At 39.0% G+C, this 20,878-nt stretch overlaps 1 protein-coding gene across 9 annotated transcripts in view; it reads left to right on the top strand.

The window, feature by feature from the left end:
- Positions 1 to 20,878, top strand: part of TMCC1 (transmembrane and coiled-coil domain family 1) — a 221,227-nt gene that overhangs the window by 133,029 nt on the left and 67,320 nt on the right. The window contains exon 1 of one of the 9 annotated variants that reach the window (XM_029242598.1): positions 20,433 to 20,806. The exons of the other annotated variants lie outside the window; for them this stretch is intronic. Within the exon in view, the coding sequence (XP_029098431.1) occupies positions 20,780 to 20,806 (27 nt within the window). The 5' untranslated portion in view covers positions 20,433 to 20,779. Of the gene's footprint in view, positions 1 to 20,432; positions 20,807 to 20,878 lie in introns of those variants that run through there. 9 annotated transcript variants of the gene reach the window in all.

The following is a 20,878-nucleotide window of genomic DNA, read 5'->3' as shown; positions in this document are numbered from 1 at the left end:
ATGTATATATATATATATATATATATATATATATATATATATAATATATATATATATTTTTTACCAATGTGATTAACAGGTAAAAAAAATACGTTTTAAAATCACTTGAGATAATTTTATTTTCTGTGTTGTTAACCTACCAACTTGATATTTGTTGGACTTCTTTCATTTCACTTTTTACCTTTAGAGGGTCTTTTCTCATTCTGATTTAATTTGATTTTAATATAACCACATAAAACATTTACATGCTTCCAAAGTCAAATCTGCAGAACAGGGTACATTCAGAGAAATCTAGCTTTTTAACTGTTCCCCACCCCATCTCCAGCTTTGCCTTTCCCATATCTGTTTTGCCTATGCTCCACATAAATCTTTCTAAACTGTGTCTCTCATAGTCTTAATCATGCCATGCAATCTTCATTTGCCCCCTCCGTACTTGGAGTGAAATTCATATTCCTCAGCTTATTGTTTAACTCCCCTCATGACATAGCACCAATTAACCTAACTTCATTAGCCAGTGAGCCTAATGTTCAGCCAAATTGAATTGTTCATTGTTTCCTATACAGGCTCCCATATTTGTTCACTCTTGTTTTTCACTCAGATTTTTATTACAGCCTGGATCACTTTATCGTCCCCTTCCCTTCGTAGCCCACCCCAATCACCTTATCCAGATGTTACCCATTCTTTAAGCCAAGATCAGATGCTTCCTTCCTATAATACCCCTCCTCTACCATTCTCACATTTCTTACTACAGTCGTGTTGATTTCTGAGAGTATCCTAGTCGGGGACCATTAGAATTAAGTGTTAGAGCGAGTCATCAGAGATCCAGAGATTCTGATAAATCGTATTCTGGTAGTATCACACTGACAGAACACTAACAGCACAAACACTTTCTTAATTGATTCATCTAATCTCCCAAGGGCAGTGCCAGTGATACTTCTGTTATCCACATCTCTTCATTTTTGTTAGAGTGCTTAGAACAGAAATTTAATTTTAGGTTTAACCTAACTATAGTCCATCTTTTTATTCAAGTGTACAAATTGCAGTTGCAAATTCAGTTTTACTGTGTAGTATCCCTGAGCTCAAATTCAGAGTGGGTTCCCTATAGGTGTGGGAAATTTTTCACACTCTCTAGAGATAACCTCCAAGTTGATAGATTTTAGAATTAAAATCTGTAGCTTAGGAGTATTTTGATAGTGTTTAAAATATTGTCTCAAACCTATGTTCTTTTTTTGTTTTTGTTTTTTTTCGGTACGTGGGCCTCTCATCGCTGCGGCCTCTCCCGTTGCGGAGCACAGGCCCTGGAGGCGCAGGCTCAGCGGCCATGGCTCACGGGCCTAGCCGCTCCGCGGCACGTGGGATCCTCCCGGACCAGGGCACGAACCCGCGTCCCCCGCATCGGCAGGCGGACTCCCAACCACTGCGCCACCAGGGAAGCCCCAAACCTGTGTTCTTAATGCCTCAGTAAATACATCTACAATTTTAAATTTTTTGCTCTTTCATTTAATTGGACCTGAGATAATTACAGAATCCCTTGGAGACCCAAATAGTTACCAACCTCAGGCAAAATTGTTCACTTGCCAAGGACAGAATGTTTCCCTTTAATAATATAAGGGAAATGAAAGTTCCATTTTGCACCAAAAATGCAGTGCAGGATAGGTCCATTTGAATTCATGACAAACATAATAAAATGAGAAAGTAAAGAGTATGTTGGCTAAAATAATCCTTTGGTAATTATCACCTTATAGAAAGACCTTTAATTGCTAAAGGCAAAATACTCTTTGCTGCTTCTGATCCAGTTAGAGTTTCTGATTAATAATAAAGAGCATTTAAAAAATAAATTTTGCAGTTTTGTTTCCCTCTTTAAATCAGTATAACTTAGTGTGCCATAAGAAGAAAAGTGGTTTAATTATTCTTGGTTTATTTTTACCCCTGGTCAAGAGTAAATATGTGAAACTTTACATCATTTCCAGAGATTAGTGTAAGAACATAAGTGAATGAGGTCTAATCTAGACTGCTTTATAAAAGAATCATATTTGGCAGAGAGATGTGAAGTACTTGAAAGAAGAAAGGACAAAATTCCCAGCTCTTACCCCTGGTTCTCTATCTAAAAATCTGTCACATCCATTACCATTTACTTGTCTTTCCTCCCCTACTAGACTGTGAACTCTGTGAGGTCAGAAATGAGTCTGACTTCTCTGTTTATCCCCAGTGAATGCAGGAATGAATTGGGAGTCTAACCCTAGCCATACTGACAAGCTTCTGTTTAGCCTCAGGCAAGTCATAGTACAGCTCTGTCCTTATGCCTGTTTTCAAAAGGATTAAAGAGAAAATCATAGTCTCTTAGAGATGGAAGAGACCTTAAAGAGTACATAATTCAACCCCTTATTTTGTGGATGAAGACATCCTGCCTGCCTGGCTCTTCTAAATTTGAGAATAGAAATCCTTTGAACTAAATAAATAGCCGTGTTATATTTTATCCTGATTTTCTCTTGTGGGATAGATTAATTTCATTTGGGACTGTGGTGTAAAGCCTTAAACCAGATCCGTTTTCCTTTGCAATTTAGTCCTCAAATCTTATTCTTGAGTTAGAAAAAGAATGGCTGGTTTAAGTTTCTCAGGGCAGAGGACAATAGGAGAGGGAAAGAAACATCTATTCAGTAGGATTTATGATAAATCAAAACAAAATACCTAAACCTAGTTGCTTAAATCATTTATATCTCACTAGGCACCTCTCACTAAACTTTTTTTTTGTTTTATAATAAACTCATGGACACATTAAGGTCCTTATGTCTAAATATGTGGGCATTTAAAAAAATGATTTTCAGAAGTTGTTTACATTTGGGGACTTTAAAATTTTACTTTGTAATGAAATATCTTCAAACTTCTGAGGAAGAGCTGTGTCTTGGCATCTATTATAACAAACCCCAAGCGAACTGAAATATTTATTTATTCTTAAAATTAGGGAGTGATTATTTGCTTTTCAAAAGAAGGCTTCACTTTAAGAAAATATCCAAAAGAAGTACTTATATGTGCTTCAACAAGAATGAACCTTAAAAATATGTTAAGGAAAAAAAGCCAATTACAAAAGACTACATATTGTATGATTCCATTTATATGGAATATCCAGAATAGGCAAGTCTATAGAGACAGAAAGTAGATTCGTGGTTACTTAGGGCCAGGAGAGATGGGGGAATAGGAGGGTGATGGCTAAGGGGTACAGGGTTCCTTTTTGAGGTGAGGAAGATGTTCTAAGATTAATAGTGGTGATGGGTGCACATTTCTGTGAATATAAGGAAAATCATTGAACTGTACACTTTAAATGGGTGAACTATAATGATGTGTGAATTATATCTCAAAGTGATTTAAAAAAATATTTATCAAAAGAATTGTTTAGTGAACATTGTTATATCATCTAAATAACCATTTGATTTTTTGAGAATAATGGCTAGCATTTGTTAATTGCCTATTATGTGCCAGGCATTGTGCTAAATACTTGAAAACCTACATTTTCTTACATTAGGTTTTAGTTTCCATACAGCTTTTCGCAACACAGTCATCTTTGTATTCTCCATGCATACTAGCACAAAGCCTTACAAATGCCATAAGCTCAAAACATTTGGATGAATGACTATATATATGAATTTATGAACGAATGAATTTAGCACTCTGGCTTGGCATCCCAGGACATCAGAGTTTTGATTTCTCCTTTTCTTTTTGTCAGTCTAGTCTCAGACCTAGCAAGCAGTTTTAGCTCACATGGGGGTTAATGATTGTTATCAAATGGAAGAAGTATTCTGATTTGCTTTTGCCGTTTCCACAGAAGTAAAGGAAGAAGAGGGCATTTATTGCATTGCCCTCCTTCCGTTTGTTCCTTATTTCGAGTAGTCAGCAACCCATCTTTAGCTTTCAGTCTTTATATTTACTTCTGGAAGGAGTGGTTTAATCTCCCTGTAGATCTTTTAAGGAGAACACTAGCCCAAACAAATTTGGCTTCAAGTATGCCTGAATCAGAGTCCAGGAAAATGCCTCTCAAAATCTTCTACATAGGTGATATTTCTATTTTTTTGTTTCAGTTTCAGAATAGAAATGAGATTCCCAAACTCTTACAGTGAAGGTCACAATTTCTTCTTACTTTTAGATAGTTGAATTAGGATAATTAGTTGGATGCTGACTAAATACACGAATAATATAGTTCAGCTCTGCAACCCAGGACTGTCTAGAATCCTGATGACCTCATATCCTGGTACAGATTGCTCTAATACTGTAATATGTATATTCCTTCGAATTCTGGGTCAACTAGAAGGTGCCTCTCTCCACAGCCTGTGCTGATAATTACTGAATTATGAGAAATTACAGTTTTATTCATTACTCATAGTTAATCCAAACTTGCCAGTCTTTTACACGTCACTTATTAAGAGTCAGGTAAACTTTTCCTTTTCTAGAATTCTAAAAATCTTGCATACTACGATGATGGTTATAAAGCCCTCTGTCTTAGTCCATTCAGGCTGCTATACCAGAAAAAAAACATAGACTGGGTGGCTTATAAACAACAGAAATTTATTGCTCACAGTTCTAGAGTCTGGGAAGTCCAAGATTAAGTGCTGGCAGAATTCAGTTTCTGGTGAGAGGCTGCTTCCTCATATTCAGGGATCTTCTTACTGTAACCTTAAATGATGGAAGGGGCAAGGAAGCTTTCTCTGCCCTCTTTTTAGCGCTGCCTTTGTAAGGACACTAATTTCACTCATGAAGGTTACGCCATCATGAGCTAATCACCTCCTAAAGACCCCCACACACCTCCTAATACCATCACTTTGGGGTTTAGGGTTCAACATACGAATTGGCGGGGGAACACAAACACTTAGACCACAGGATCTCTCCCAGTTCCTACCCCGATAATTATTTTTATAAGAAAGTTATTTGCCGATAAATACTGGATCTTATGCTGAAAAATACCAATATTAAAAGCATTCTTTTCTACCCATTACTTCTTTTTTTCCTCTCCATTTCTTAGAGTTTTAAAGAATTATTGTTCATAATAGGCTCATAACCATTTCATCACCTATTATAAGACTTGTGCCTGATTTCTTTTTTTTTTAATCGAAGTATAGCTGATTTACAGTGCTGTGCCAATCTCTGCTGTACAACAAAGTGACTCAGTTATACACATATAGGCGTTCTTTTTTTATATTCTTTTCCATTATGGTTTATCACAGGATATTGAATATAGTTCCCTGTGCTGTACAGTAGGCCCTGGTTTATCCATCCTATATATAATAGTTTACATCCCACACTCACAGTCCTTCCCTCTCCCACCCCCACCCCTTGGCAACGACAAGTCTATTCTCTATGTCTTTGAGTCTGTTTCTGTTTTGTGGATAGGTTCATATGTGTCATATTTTAGATTCCACATATGAGTGATATCATATGGTATTTGTCTGACTTACTTCACTTAGTATGATAATCTCTAGTTGCATCCATGTTGCTGCAATGACATTATTTCATTCTTTTTTATGGCTGAGTAGTATTCTGTTTTATATATATATGTACCACATCTTCTTCATCCATTCATCTGTCAATGGACATTTAGATAGTTTCCATGACTTGGCTATTGTGAATAGTGCTGCTGTGAACATAGGGGTGCGTGTATCTTTTTGAATTATAGTTTTGTCCAGGTATGTGCTCAGGAGTGGGATTGCTGGATCATTAAAACTCTTGCTCTGTGTCATAAAATTCCTGTTTTTAAGCAGAGGCCCAGGTTTTTGTTTTGTTTCCTGAGTATTTGAAATTTTGGAATTGAATCAGTAGTACAGTGTTGCAGGCTGCAACTTTTATCCACCTTTCACCTAAAATGGACCAAGCCAACCAGAGATAATTTAAAAATTATTTATTCCAAAAAATATTTTGGAGTATCTGAAAAGAATAATTTCTTTTGTGCTTGAATTGCTAAATGATTTATAATTCCATTTGCAGGTTTTTTTTAAATTTCTGCTGTGATTTTTTTTTTGACTGATTCGTTCGTTTATTCAGCAGCATACACTGAGATCTTACTTTATGCCAGATATTTAAAGAAGTACATTTATTTTATTTTTAATAGGTTATACATTCAAATCATTAAAAATGAAAATAATACTAAAAGGTATACACTGTAAAGTTTTATTCCCACAGAGGTTCCCAGCTACCATTTTCCCCATCCCATATATCCTATAGGTAGGGTGACCATACACCCTGGTTTTCCTGGAACATTTCCAGTTTGTGCTTTTTGTCTTGGTTTAATTATTAATAGTGCCCCCTTTTTATTCTTGAAAATGTTCTGGTTTAAATAATAAACATGAGAGAAAAAAGTCAATAAATTTGAAAACAGAAAATCAATAGAGGGAATCAATGAAACCAAAAGCTTGTTCTTTGCAAAAAAAATCAATAAAATTGATAAACCTCTAGCCATACTGACCAAGAAAACAAAGACAGAAGACAAAAATTGCCAATATTAGGAATGAAAGAGGAACTATCACAACAGATCCCATAGAGAATAAAAGGATAATAAAAGACGACTGCAAACAACTCTATGCCTGTAAATCAACTCAGATAAAAGAGACCAATTATTAAAAGACAAAAATTACTTAAACTCACTAAAAAACACTGCAATACCAAAAACAAAACAAAACAAAAAACCTAGTCCTATAGCTATTAAAGAAACTGAATTTGTAGTTCAAAACCTTTCAACAGAGAAAACTCCAGGCCCAAATGTTCACTGACAAATTCTAAAAAACACTTAAGGAAGAAATAATATCAATTCTAAATAATCCATTTCAGAAAATATAAGAAGAGGAAACACTTCTCATGTATTTTATACTGCTAGGATTATCCTAATATCACAACCAAACACATTATAATAAACTGAAAATAAATACCAGTATCCCCCCACAAACATAGATACAAAAATCCTCAATAAACTATTAGCAATAAGATATGGTACATATATAAATGGAGTATTACTCAGCCATAAAAACGAACGAAATAATGTGGAATATGAAAAGATGATACAAATGAACTTATTCACAAAACAGAAACACTCACAGACTTAGAAAACAAACTTATGGTTACCAAAGGGAAGGGGTTGCAGGGAGGGATAAATTAGGAGGTTGGTATTAACATATACACACTACTATATATAAAATAGATAATCAATAAGGACCTACTGCATAGCACAGGGAACTCTACTCAATATTCTGTAATAACCTATATGGGAAAAGAATCTGAAAAAGAATAAATATATGTATATGTATAACTGAATCACCTTGTGTACACCTGAAAGTAGCACAACATTGTAAATCAACCATAGTCCAATATAAAATAAAATTAAAAGAAAAACTATTAGCAAATCAAATCTAGGCATATATAACAAAAATAATACAGAATGACCAAGTCAGGCAAAACCTAGGAATACAAGGTTGGTTCAACTTTTGAAAACTCAGTGTAATTCACCAGATTACCAGACTAAAGAAGAAAAAAACCAAAACAAAACATGATTATCTCAATAGCATTTGACAAAATTCAACACCTCTTCATAACAAAAACTCTTAACAAACTAGAAATGGAAGGAAAATTCCTTAACCTGATAAAGGATAACCATAAAAAACCTACAACTGATATCAAACTTAATGGGAACATGGTAAAGATAATCTCCTTTCACCACTCCTACTCAACACCACAGTGAGAGTCCTAGCCAGTGCAACGAGGTGAGAAAAATAAAGTCATTTCAGATTGTAAGGGGGGAAAATACTCTATTTACAGATGACAGGATTTTTACATAGAAAATCCCCCCAAATATAGCAAAAACAGTTCCTAAAACTAATAAGTGAATTTACCAAAGTCACAGGATAAGAGATTGATTATTTATTTATTTATTTATTTATTTATTTTTTTTTTTTGGCTGTGTTGGGTCTTCGTTTCTTTGCGAGGGCTTTCTCCAGTTGCGGCGAGCGGGGGCCACTCTTCATCGCGGTGCGGCGGCCTCTCACTGTCGCGGCCTCTCCCGTTGCAGAGCACAGGCTCCAGACGCGCAGGCTCAGTAGTTGTGGCTCACGGGCCCAGTTGCTCCGCGGCATGTGGGATCTTCCCAGACCAGGGCTCGAACCCATGTCCCTTGCATTGGCAGGCAGATTCTTAACCACTGCGCCACCAGGGAAGCCCCCATTTGCAGTTTTCACCCCCACCTGTTGATTACAGTTCTGCCTGCAGGAACTGTATCAGCCTACTTTCCCTTTAGCATCTCATGAATTATTATTACCATAAGGAAGTGAGAAGTTTGACCATTGTTGTCACAACCAAACTGAAAGGAAGCACTTAACCATATAATGGCATTGGGGAAATTGTCAAAGCCTAGATGAAGGGAAACTTTGGTTCAACATTTAATTTACTATGATAGCTGGTCATGTTTAAAGCCTGAAGAGAGAATGTTTTGTAATCTTTATATTGAGGCCTAGAAAATCACCAGGTCTTTGTGCTTTCAACTGGTCAGCAGTGGAGGCTGAGTAATGATGCTACTCTTCTAGGTATGGCAAACAGCGGAGATGGTAAACATTAAAGAGTTAAAAAAAAAAAAAATTCCAGTTTTAAAAGAATCCGTGTTAGTTTTTATGTATGAGAAGAGAAAAGTTGCTCATCATGTTTTGCTTTCACTTTTTTTGTCTACCAGGAAGACTTCAACTTCAACTTTAGGTCTAGTTTTAGCAAATGCTGTAATATTTAGTCTAAGTTTATGAATTATTTCTCTACTTACTTATATGGTAGTACGTATTTACTTATCCTTGTTTCAGTTGTCTTGTTTTCCTTCTTTTTTTAAAAAATATTTATTTATTTGGCTGTTCTGGGTCTTTAGTTGCGGCACGCGGGATCTTCGTTGCAGTGTGCGGAATCTTTTGGTTGCTGCACACAGGCTCTTGGTTGCGGCATGCAGGATCTAGTTCCCTGATGGGGGATCAAACCTGGGCCCCCTGCATTGGGAGCGCAGAGTCTTGAGGACTGGACTACCAGGGATGTCCCTGTTTCTTATTGTAAACCATCTTTAAAAATATTTTTTAAGAACTGGGTTGGGGGCTTCCCCATTGGTGCAGTCGTTAAGAATGCGCTTGCCAATGCAGGGGACACGGGTTCGAGCCCTGGTCCGGGAAGATCCCACATGCCACGGAGCAACTAAGCCCGTGTGCCACAACTACTGAGCCTGTGCTCTAGAGCCCACGTGCCACAACTAATGAAGCCCGCGCACCTAGAGCCTGTGCTCCGCAGCAAAAGAAGCCACCGCAATGAGAAGCCCACGCACTGCAACGAAGAGTAGCCCCCGCTCACCGCAACTAGAGAAAGCCCGTGCGCAGCAACGAAGACCCAATGCAGCGAAAAATAAATAAAATAATAAACAAAATTACAAGAGGGAGGAGATATGGGGATATATGTATATGTATAGCTGATTCACTTTGTTATACAGCAGAAACTAACACACCATTGTAAAGCAATTATACTCCAATAAAGACGTTAAAAAAAATCATTGTGCCATAAAAAAATTGAACTGTAGGGAAAATAAACTATTTATAAAATACAATGAAACAAAAAGAGGGTGGGTAACTGAGGAACCTGTAAAAATTCATTTTTAAGAATCCTTTTGCAGCCTGCATTAATGGAGCATGCGTTCAGGGTTAAATTTATATTTTAGATTAGGCTTCAAGTATATGGGGGATTAACATTTTATTGAATGCCTGTTATGTGCCTAGAAGAAAAAGCTCTCATACATTAATTCATTTCATTCTCACAGCATTTATACAAAGTAAATATTATTCCTGTTTTACTGATGAGGAAACTGAGACTGAAATTCAAAAAGCTTGCCCAAGTTTACAAAAAGTAAGAAAGTAAGTAGGTGTTCTTTCTGCTCCTCCATACTATTATCTCCAACTGAGTACTGGTGACGTGCTGGGCATTGCACAGATGCTGTTGCCACAGTGTTGAAAACAGCAGACACTTGCCCCTGTCCCCCTCTGTCTCAAAAAGAAGGTGAGGGGACTAAGTATATAGAATAATAAACCTGGTGTGACTTCATCTAATTTTAAAACTAGTGAGAATGTAAGTATTTCACATATTCCTTACAGCGGTCCATTTTCTCTTTTAAGAATGCTGGGAATGCTTTATTGAATTTCCTTAGCCTTCCAATATCCTTATGGAAAAAACATTTATTATACAAATGCACAAGTAGTGTTGAGTGTAATTATGATTGTCTCCTTATCATCGAGTTTATTAGTGGAATCTCTTTAGGACCAAGTTTTCTAACACTTGATATTACACAGTAGTCATCAGTCTGCATATTATTGAAAATTAAAACAGTTTTTAAAGCTACATGTATATTCATTAAATCTTCTGTAAGAGTACTTAATTTCTTTTCCTCCCTTTCAGGGATTTTAAAAAATAGACAAAAAGAAGAGAGGTTCAGCCATGTCTGTCTCTTTGGGTAGCGAGGACATGCTTTGTGCTCCTGAAGTGGAGAAAGAGAGACCAATACCGTTAGGATCCAGAACATCTGGCAACGCTGCCCTAGAGGCTACACACCACAACTGTAGATGTACAAGGTTTCCCATCAGGGCATTTGCTTTGAAGGGGGAGGATTCTTGTGGCAACAACTAGGGTAAGAGAAATGTGAAGCTGCTCTTGGAAGAGGTCGAGCTACAGAGTGAAGCGCTCGGCTTTGGCACTGTGGCTGAGAAGCTGTTGGTGTTACTCTGATTATGAGCCCACAAGAGAAGGTGTGGAGTTGGTGCAGGACATGACAACAAAATGTTTTATAATCTCATCATACAAGCCAAAGAGAAGAGTGAGTTTCAAGAAATGAGAATGCATGTTTAAAACTGTTGGGAATTTTTTTTTCTCTGTTTTTTGTTTTTTGTTTTTTTTGGTACTCCTGAATAGAAGAATTTTCCTACGAGATCAGTGTCCCCAGCACTAATAGCTGGTACCTTGAAATCTAGTTTAATTTGATTTAACACATGACAGTGAAGTGTGTGTTTTCTAAGAAATTTTATTCTCTTTATATTGTGTGATAATGGGGAAGTCTTGAAAATTCATGCTGTGTTCTAAATGATTACCAAAAATTATCATACAAGTTGAAAGCACAGATAGGCTTTCTTTATAGGCTGGAAACACCTAGGTGCAAATCCCTTCTTTACTTATCAGTTCTGTTACCTTGAGCAAGTTTCTTATCCTCTCAGCTTCATCTTTGAGTTGAAGATGGTGGTGGTAGCAACTTCCTCCTAGGGCTGTTATGAGATTATACTGAATATGTGTAAAACTCTCAATATAGTAGTATACTAAGATTACATAATATGCTATGCTTATTTTTTTTAGAAAGTGGTGAAGATAAATGGGTTGTCTCAACTTAAAAATACTTGATTTTCTAAAAACTTCTACAACAAACCAGCCTCATTGCCACCTTCTACCTCTTTCCCTGAAGTTGCTACAAGAGCTCTCTCACCTTTAGATACCTACTTGGTACCAGTGTTAAAGTTACAAGGTGAAATTAAGGTTTAAATATCTTATCAGCAATGTAAGCATCCATTTTGCACCTAATTTAATTAGGTACATGGAACACAACATTAGCCATATTTACTCTAGAGATTTGGATAATTTCAAAGAAGCTTTTTAAAAGTCATACTCTGGTGTCACTAGAGTTAAAGAGGCTTTTCACTGTGAACAGCTTCATTAGATGCTGTTATGACTGTAATTGTTTTTTAAAACAAATGAAACTTGGCAGTCGAAACCTACCAAAGTACAAGAAAAGCTTTGATTTAGGTTTTATGAAACAGTGAGAGTATTTTTTAAAACCTGAATTTTAAATAAGTTAATAAAATAAGTTAATAAATAGCAACCAGGTTGTGAGTTTTAAGTTTTTCTTAGAGTTTAGAAACTGAACTCAAAAATGCCTCTCTCACCCTCCATTATCTATGTTTTTATTTATTCATTCGTTCAGTCATTCAGTCATTTGTTTATTGCCTGCGTTGGGTCTTCGTTGCTGCGCACGGGCTTTTTTCTCTAGTTGCGGTGAGCAGGGCCTACTCTTGTTTGCAGTGCGCAGGCTTCTCATTGTGGTGGCTTCTCTTGTTGCGGAGCACAGGCTCTAGGCATGCGGGCTTCAGTAGTTGTGGTGCATGGGCTTAATTGCTCCGAGGCATGTGGGATCTTCCCGGACCAGGGATCAAACCCATGTCCCCTGCGTTGACAGGTGGATTCTTAACTACTGCACCACCAGGGAAGTCCCTATCCATGTTTTTGAAGCTGTGATCAAGATTTTTTTCTTTATCGGGGCAGTGCATTTTGCGGACCATTTAACCTATTTACCAGTTTTTATACACTGAGCGAAACATACATACAATTAATTTCCTTGGTCTGCACCATATAATAAAAAAGTAAATATAACTAACTCAGTGCCTATCACAATATCTGGCTCAGAGTAGGTAATTTATTATTCATTCGTGAAATGCTATGAGAGTTGGGAAAAGGATTTCCTCAAAGGGAACTCAGAGAAATCTTCATGGGAGCATTGGCATTTGGGCCTTTAAGATCATGGTGATCTCGGCTATAGAGAGAGTTAGAAGGGCATTCCAGGATGAGAGAGGTTCAGGAGCCAAGGCCCAATGGTAATGGATACCATCCTAATGTATACATTGTTTACAAACCATCCAGTTCTTTTGAGCTGCTGTCACAATGTTAATCTAAAGACATAGGAACAAAAATGAAGCTAGCAAGGTAGCTACCTTCCTTTAGGATAGGTAGAATAAAATGAAGCCTGTCCCTTGGGATTTGGTTTGTCATTTGAAGTAGGCCCCTCTATGAGAACATCGAAGATAGATCGAATAGCAAAGGTAACCAAGTGGCTTACCTTCTCTGAGCCTTAATTTCCTCATCTTTAAAAATGAGGCCAATGAATAAGTAGAGTGTAGGGTATTTTGAGGATTAAATGAAGTAATGTATATGAAGAGCCTAGTACTTAGAAGGTCACTATTCTTTTGGTGGTTATTGATAGTAGTAGTTGTATATATTATATATGTTTATATATACATACATATATATTTTTTTTAATTTTTATTTATTTAGTTATTTGTTTTTGGCTATGTTGGGTCTTCGTTGCTGCGCACGGGCTTTCTCTAGCTGCAGCAAGCGGGGGCTACTCTTCGTTGCGGTGCGCAGGCTTCTCATTGCGCTGGCTTCTCTTGTTGCAGAGCACAGGCTCTAGGTGCACAGGCTTCAGTAGTTGCAGCACATGGGCCCTAGAGCGCACGGGCTTTGGTAGTTGCGGCACATGGGCTCAGTAGTTGTGGCTCGCGGGCTCTAGAGTGCAGGCTCAGTAGTTGCGGTGCACGGGCTTAGCTGTTCCCCGGCATGTGGGATCTTCCCAGACCAGGGATCGAACCCGTGTTCCCTGCAGTGGCAGGCGGATTCTTAACCACTGTACCACCAGGGAAGTCCCGAAAGTAGTAGTTGTAATGAAAATAGTAACATGTTGTTTGGGATGAAAAGACATTTCGTTATCCAAAAGAATCAATGGTGCATTACAGCGTAACAGCTTTATGAGTATTTTCTAATTCTGGTGTCAATCACATATACTTCACAGTGCCATTTGTGTAATGTAAATACAACTTTGTTTTTCTTGTTTCATGATAAAATTTTTTACTCTGAATACTTATATAACAGTAGAGGAGTAGCTGCATATTCCAAAGATTCACCATAATAGATACCATGAAGTACAATGACACTTTTCTACAGAAGCCTTTTATAGGAATGTTTAATTCTTTTTTTATCCCTTATCCCAGCCTCCCTAGAGTTCTCAACTGCTCATTAAGTTCAAATTTGTGCAAACTACAAGAAAATCTTTCTAAGAGAGTTGATTCAGCCAAGAATTTTATCATAAGAGACTTCAGAGATGAGGAAACTGGGGCTAATTGAGATTTGTCTGCACAGGTTATTTGTGCTAAAACTGGGATTGAGTTTGTTTTCTTCTCTCCCTGGCTAGGACTCTTTCTTTGGTACATACCATGCTGTCTGTAATCAAGTACATCTATGCAGTAAACCTGTATTGATCTTAAGAGTTGGGGTGGCCGAGGAGGGCACAAGTCCTGTTAGAAGTATTTCATCACGGAATGATTTTTAAGTTTTAACAGCTTTTCAACAAGTTTTAACAGTTTTTTAAAAGTATAATCACATACTATACAATTCACCCATTGAAGCTCTACAGTTCTATGATTTTTACCTTATTCAGAGCTTTGCAACCATCACCACAATTAATTTTAGAACATTTTTATTACCCAAAAAAGAAACCCCATACATCTTAGCCATCACTGCCCAATCTTCCCATTCACCCCAGCCCTAGGCAACCACTAATCTAGTTTCTGTATCTATTTATTTGCATGTTCTGGACATTTTATACAAATCAAATCATAAAATATATGGTCCTTTGTGACTAGCTTCTTTAATTTAGCATACTGTTTTCAAGATTATACTGTGTGGGGCTTCCCTGGTGGCACAGTGGTTGTGAGTCTACCTGGCAGTGCAGGGGACACTGGTTCAAGCCCTGGTCCGGGAAGATCCCACATGCTGCGGAGCAACTAAGCCCATGCGCCACAACTACTGAGCCTGCATTCTAGAGCCCATGAGCCACAACTACTGAAGCCCCTGCACCTAGAGCCTGTGCTCCACAACAAGAGAAGCCACCACAATGAGAAGCTTGCGCACTGCGCAACACCCGCACACCGCAAGAGTAGCGCCTGCTTGCTGCAGCTAGAGAAAGCCCATGCACAGCAACGAAGAACCAACACAGCCAAAAATAATAAATAAAAATAAATAAATTTATAAGATTATACTGTATGTTGTATATCAGTATTTCCTTATTATTGCCAAATAATATTCAATTATATGGATATATCACATTTTATATATTCATTCATCAGTTGATGGACATTTGAGTTGTTTCTACTTTTTTGATACAATGAATAATGCTGTTGTGAATATCTGTGCACAAGTTTTTGTATGGACATTTGTCTTTATTTCTCTTGGGCATGTACCTAGGAGTGGAATTGTTGGATCATTTCGTAACTCTGTTTAATCATTTGAGGAACTGCCAGACTGTTTACCAAGGGACTGCACCATTTTACATTCCTACCAGCAGTCTATGAGGGTTCTATTTTCTCTACATTCTCACCAATTCTAGTTATTGTCTGTCTTCTTTATTAACGCCATCCTAGTTAGGTATGAAGTGGTATCTCATTGTGGTTTTGATTTGCATTTCGCTAATGGCTAATGATGTTGAGCATCTTTTCATGTGCATATTGGCCATTTGTCAGTCTCCTTTTGAGAAATGTCTCTTCAGGTCCATTGCCCATTTCTAAATTGAGTTTTCTCTCTAATATTTAGTTGTAATGGTTCTTTATATATTCTATGTACAAGTCCCTTATAACGCTTATGAGTTGCAAACATTTTTTCCCATTCTGTGGGTTGTCTCTTCAGTTTCTTAATGGTGTCCTTTGAAGTTTGGTCTGTTTTATCTTTTTTTTTCTTTTGTGGCTTATGCTTTTGGTGTCATATCTAAGAAACCATTGACTATATCCAAGGTCATGAAGATTTACATCCATGTTTTCTTCGAAGAGTTTCATAGTTTTAGGTCTTACATTTAGATCCTCGATTCATTTTGAGTTAATTTTTGTATATTGTGTGAGGAAGAGTCCAACTTCATTCTTTTGCATGTTGATAGCCACTTGTCCCAGTATCATTTGTTGAAAAGACTATTGACTTGTCTTGGCAAAGGAAATGATTCTTAAGCATTGCTTTAAAAGGAGAGATGTAAATGGCAGAAATGAAATAATTCTGATCTGGCTTCTAGGTAAATTATGTGAAGAGTGTGAGGTCAAGATATTTAGACCAGGGACTTCCCTGGTGGTCCAGTGGGTAAGACTCTGTGCTCCCAATGCAGGGGGCCTGGGTTTGATCCCTGGTCTGGGAACTAGATCCCACATGCATGCCACAACTAAGAAGTCTGCATGCTGCAACAAAGATCCCGCATGCCACAACTAAGACCTGGTTGGTGCAGCCAAAAAAATAAATAAGTAGGGCTTCCCTGGTGGTGCAGTGGTTGAGAGTCCGCCTGCCGATGCAGGGGACACGGGTTCGTGCCCCAGTCCGGGAAGATCCCACATGCCGTGGAGTGGCTGGGCCTGTGAGCCATGGCCGCTGAGCCTGCGCGTCTGGAGCCTGTGCTCCGCAACGGGGGAGGCCACAACAGTGAGAGGCCCGCGTACCGCAAAAATTAAATAAATAAATAAATAAATAAATAAGTAAGTAAGTAAGTAAAATAAATATATTTTTTTAAAAAAGATATTTAGATCAGAGGGTCCTTTCCCCGTAGCAGACCATTGGAAACTGTAAGTAATAGATGAGACATCTGCTGAGGAGGAATTACAGTGTTGGAATTACAGAGTTAAGTTGTAGTGTTAGAAGTCTATCAAGAAATGACCTGGGCTTCCCTGGTGGCACAGTGGTTGAGAGTCCGCCTGCCGATGCAGGGGACACGGGTTCGTGCCCCGGTCTGGGAGGATCCCACGTGCTGCGGAGCGGCTGGGCCCGTGAGCCATGGCCGCTGAGCCTGCGCGTCCGGAGCCTGTGCTCCGCAACGGGAGAGGCCACAACAGTGAGAGGCCTGCGTACCGCAAAAAACAAAAGAAATGACCTGGTGGTCTTAACTTCTTTTGTTGAAGTAAGTCATGGAATCTTCAGTTATTAAGATGAATGTACAGAGAAACTTTGAGGGAACTTTAAGTATGCAAAAGCTGCTGTAAATTTATAAGATAAAGCCAATGTAGAAAAAATAAATGACAGAGCTAGAGCATGAGAAATATAATTTATAACTTTATTTCCTCCAAGTAAACACAGAAGCACAGAAATGGATGCAAATAACTGAATGGCAAAATAGTGGAAAGAATGTTAGTGAAGGCAGAGGACGCCTGTACTCGCGGGTGGCGGGAGCCGGGAGCCGGGACCCCGGCGCTCCTGCCTTAGTGGTTCCAGGATGTGGGCGCCTCCCAGGGCCGAGAGGAGCTGAACAGCCGCGTCCTGCTGGCCAAGGAACTCGTCATCACGGACAGTGGCGCAAACCAACCCCAACCCCACCTTGACTGGGCTCTGAACTTGCACCGCCACCACCACCCCCATCACCCAGACCTTGCTGCCAGGCTCGGATCCTCCTGGTCCCACTCATGTCACAGACACAAAGCCAAAGCAAGCCCTCCCCCTCCCCGTCCCCCACCCCCGCCACTGGCACTGGAAGAAAGAGAGTCCCAGTGGCCACACAGAAAAAACGGAAAGAGAAACGGGTGCCATGAGTAACAGAAAATCAGTTGTTGTTGTTGTTGTTGTTTTTTGCGGTACGTAGGCCTCTCACTGTTGTGGCCTTTCCCATTGCGGTGCACAGGCTCCGGACGCGTAGGCTCAGCGGCCGTGGCTCACAGGCCTAGCATCTCCGCGGCATGTGGGATCTTCCTGGACCAGGGTACGAACCCGTGTCCCCTGCATGGCAGGCGGACTCTCAGCCACTGCGCCACCAGGGAAGCCCCGAAAATCAGTTTTTAAAAGGTGCTTTAGGGCTTCCCTGGTGGCGCAGTGGTTAAGAATCCGCCTGCCAATGCAGGGGACATGGGTTCGAGCCCTGGTCCGGGAAGATCCCACATGCCGCGGGGCAGCTAAGCCCGTGCGCCCCAACACTGAGCCTGCACTCGAGAGCCTGTGAGCCACAACTACTGAGCCCACATGCTGCTACTGAAGCCCACGCACCTAGAGCCCATGCTGCGCAACAAGAGAAGCCACCACAATGAGAAGCCTGCACACCGTAACGACAAGTAGCCCCTGCTCAACTAGAGAAAGCCCGCGCAGCAACGAAGACCCAATACAGCCAAAAATCAATTAAAAAAAAAAAATGTTAGTGAAGAGTCAGAATTCCTCCATTCTAATCCTAACCTACACTAGTTATGTAACCTTGAGTAAGTCAGTCTTCAGAATAGTAGCTGATAGGGACTTCCCTGGTGGTCCAGTGGTTAAGACTTCACCTTCCAATGCAGGCGGTTCGGGTTCCATCCCTGGTCAGGGAGCTAAGTTCCCATGTGCTTCGGGGCCAAAGAACCCAAAATATAAAACAGAAGCAATGATGTAACAAATGCAATAAAGACTTTTAAAATGGTCCACATCAACAACAACAAAAAAATCTAAAAAAAAAAAGAATAGTAGGTGATATTTACAGAGGCCCTACCATATTCCGGACCTTGTGCAAGCCTCAATCTCCTTTTTTGTAAAATGAAGATTATATTGAATTAATTATTTTGAAAAATTCCATAAAGAGCCATGTACATAGAAGAGATAATTCTTGAAATTTGGATTTATTCACTGTAGTAGTAGTAGCGTCTGATAGTCTGTGTGTCAGTGCTCAAAACAATTCTGAAGGGTGTGCTGTATTCTTATTTTGATGAAGAAACTGATGTTCAGTGGTTATGAAAGTTGCACAGTCAGGAATCAGTAGAGTCGTGTTTCTAATCCAGTTCTGCATGATTTCTTTATACCACCTTGACTTTGTCTTGAAAGATAGTAGATCCTGGTGGGCAGAGGAGGGGGAAGGAATAGGGTAGCACCAGTGAGATTTAATTTATTATATATGAAAGCTTAAGATGTAATTCCAAGGGGATGGTTAGTCCTGAGATTGGTGATCTCAGTGGTGAGGTGGAACACTACCATGTGTTAATAAGGTCATAGGTATATCCCATTTGATTAACTTGTAAGTCCCAGAAGAGCTAAATGTTATGAAGCACAGTCATATAATAGTTTATCCATGTGTCTTCTGGAATCTTGGACATTTTTCTTCAGGAGACAGAGGGAGGACAGAACACTGGTGAGGTAATGAAGTCTGAGTGGAAAACAGAGGTGAGTACAAGAGGCCAAAATAGTACTATAGTTTGTGGAGATGGGTAGACTTTGCTTTGAACCAAGAGGATGTCACTTCTTAGAATTAATTCTCATATTCATACCCTTTGAAGACCCTTCTCAATGTCTATGATTAATTTCCAAATATGGAACTAAGCAGGTCTTGAGTGCTTCATAGCTTTGATCTCTCAGCTCTTTTCACACTTCTTATCCTTCCCATGGTTGAGTTGAGAAATATTATTTGGAAATATAAGACTAATAGACCAGAAAAAGAGTATAGAAAGACCAGAAAAGAATACAGGAGCAGAACAGTTTTTATTCATTGATTTATCCTGTGCCATTTTCTTCTTGACAACAAGTGCAAAGTTCAAGCTTTAGTTGTCATCCTGCTGCTGCTGCCGCTACTGCTACTAAATTAACAAGCAGTAGACATCTTTCTCTTTGATGCAGTTTATCTGTTGGAGATGTTGTCAGCTGCCACAGGGGAAGCAAAGAACTTTGAACTCTCATTCTGATTTGCAAACTTTCAGTTTCTGCATAGAAATCCATGGTGATTGGTGTCTATGAGAATACATCTGTGATACTAATATGACTAGGAAAGGTAGCTAATATACATTGGCCTCATGCTTTATGTGAGGCAGTCTGAAGCACTTGAAGAGGAAGTAAGAGTCTCAGAAATTACGAAGGCCTGAGTTGTTTTCATTAATGCTGTTGTGCTTCTCAGAAATGGCAGAACTGGGATTCAGAAGAAAACTTGAGAGACATTTGAGAGAAAGCTGGTGCTGTGTGCTAATTTTGCATGTGCATGTGTGTGTTCATGTGTTCCATCACTCTGAAAGACTGCCTTGGTAGTCAACCCCACCATTAATCCATAATTCGTAATTCATTCTTTTCACCATAGTTTTGTCTTTTTGAGAATGATAAAAGGATTGGGTCACTTTTGGTCCAGAGTGAAACTTTCATAATATAAGGGAGACCACAAAATGTAAAGGATTATGTACATTGTCCTATGTTTTCTATTGACAGAAATTCCATCCTCTGGTTCCCTTTTCTATTTAGGACGTTTTTTTGTGTGTTCCCCTTATTTCAGGGAAGAATTTCTAACAGTACAGTTGTATACATTCTTGGTGACCTAAAAAGAAACAATAATATGCATTAGGTTTGTAGCAACCTCTGCTCTTTGGGTGTATGTGAGAAATGAAGTTTTTTAACCGTACCTTAAGTTCCAGCATATATCTATTACCAGAAATATTTTTTCAGAATATTCTCCCTTCTTCCTTGTAAAGTCACAGAGAACTTTTGGGGCTCCTCAGCTAGGTCACAGTGGCCAAAAGACTGTGCCTCGTCTTAGAATAGAATCAGTATATTATTTGTGATACAAAACAAAGTAACCAGTAGTTCTTCAAATTCCCACTTCCTGTTCATTTCCTCCAGACACAAAATAGGTTTGAGGAAAAAAGTATTTTCCTGATGCTTTGAGCTGCCTGTGTTTGGGATTCAATGTATTTTGGGTGCTTATTGCTTAACTGGGCTGAAGATTATCTCATGTGACAGCATAGATCTCTTGTTTTGGAATTGCCATTACTTTCTAGAACAGCCACTCTGTACACCGGCCAACATGCCCTGGATCCTCTTGCTTCATATTACAGTGATACTGCTTTGTCAGGGTAGAATTCAGCCTCACAGGGCTGGTGTCAGTCTCTGCTGACCTCATGCCACAGTACAGCATGTTCAAATCTGGGAGAAACCCGAGGGTTATTCGACACATTCCTCCTCCTTCTCCCTCACAAGCATGGAACCCTCACTCTCCTCGGAAACCGTATGTTGTATATGTGTGTGTATCTGTCTTTTTAAAAAATCTCTTCCTTAATCTTATAATTCTACAGCTTTA

This window comes from Monodon monoceros, unplaced genomic scaffold, assembly GCF_005190385.1.
Source record: "Monodon monoceros isolate NGI ecotype Baffin Bay Population unplaced genomic scaffold, NGI_Narwhal_1 Super_Scaffold_3, whole genome shotgun sequence".
In the NCBI taxonomy this organism is placed as follows: Eukaryota; Metazoa; Chordata; class Mammalia; order Artiodactyla; family Monodontidae; genus Monodon; species Monodon monoceros.
Note: the sequence above shows the minus strand (reverse complement) of the source record. Positions and strands in the feature narration are given on the sequence as shown.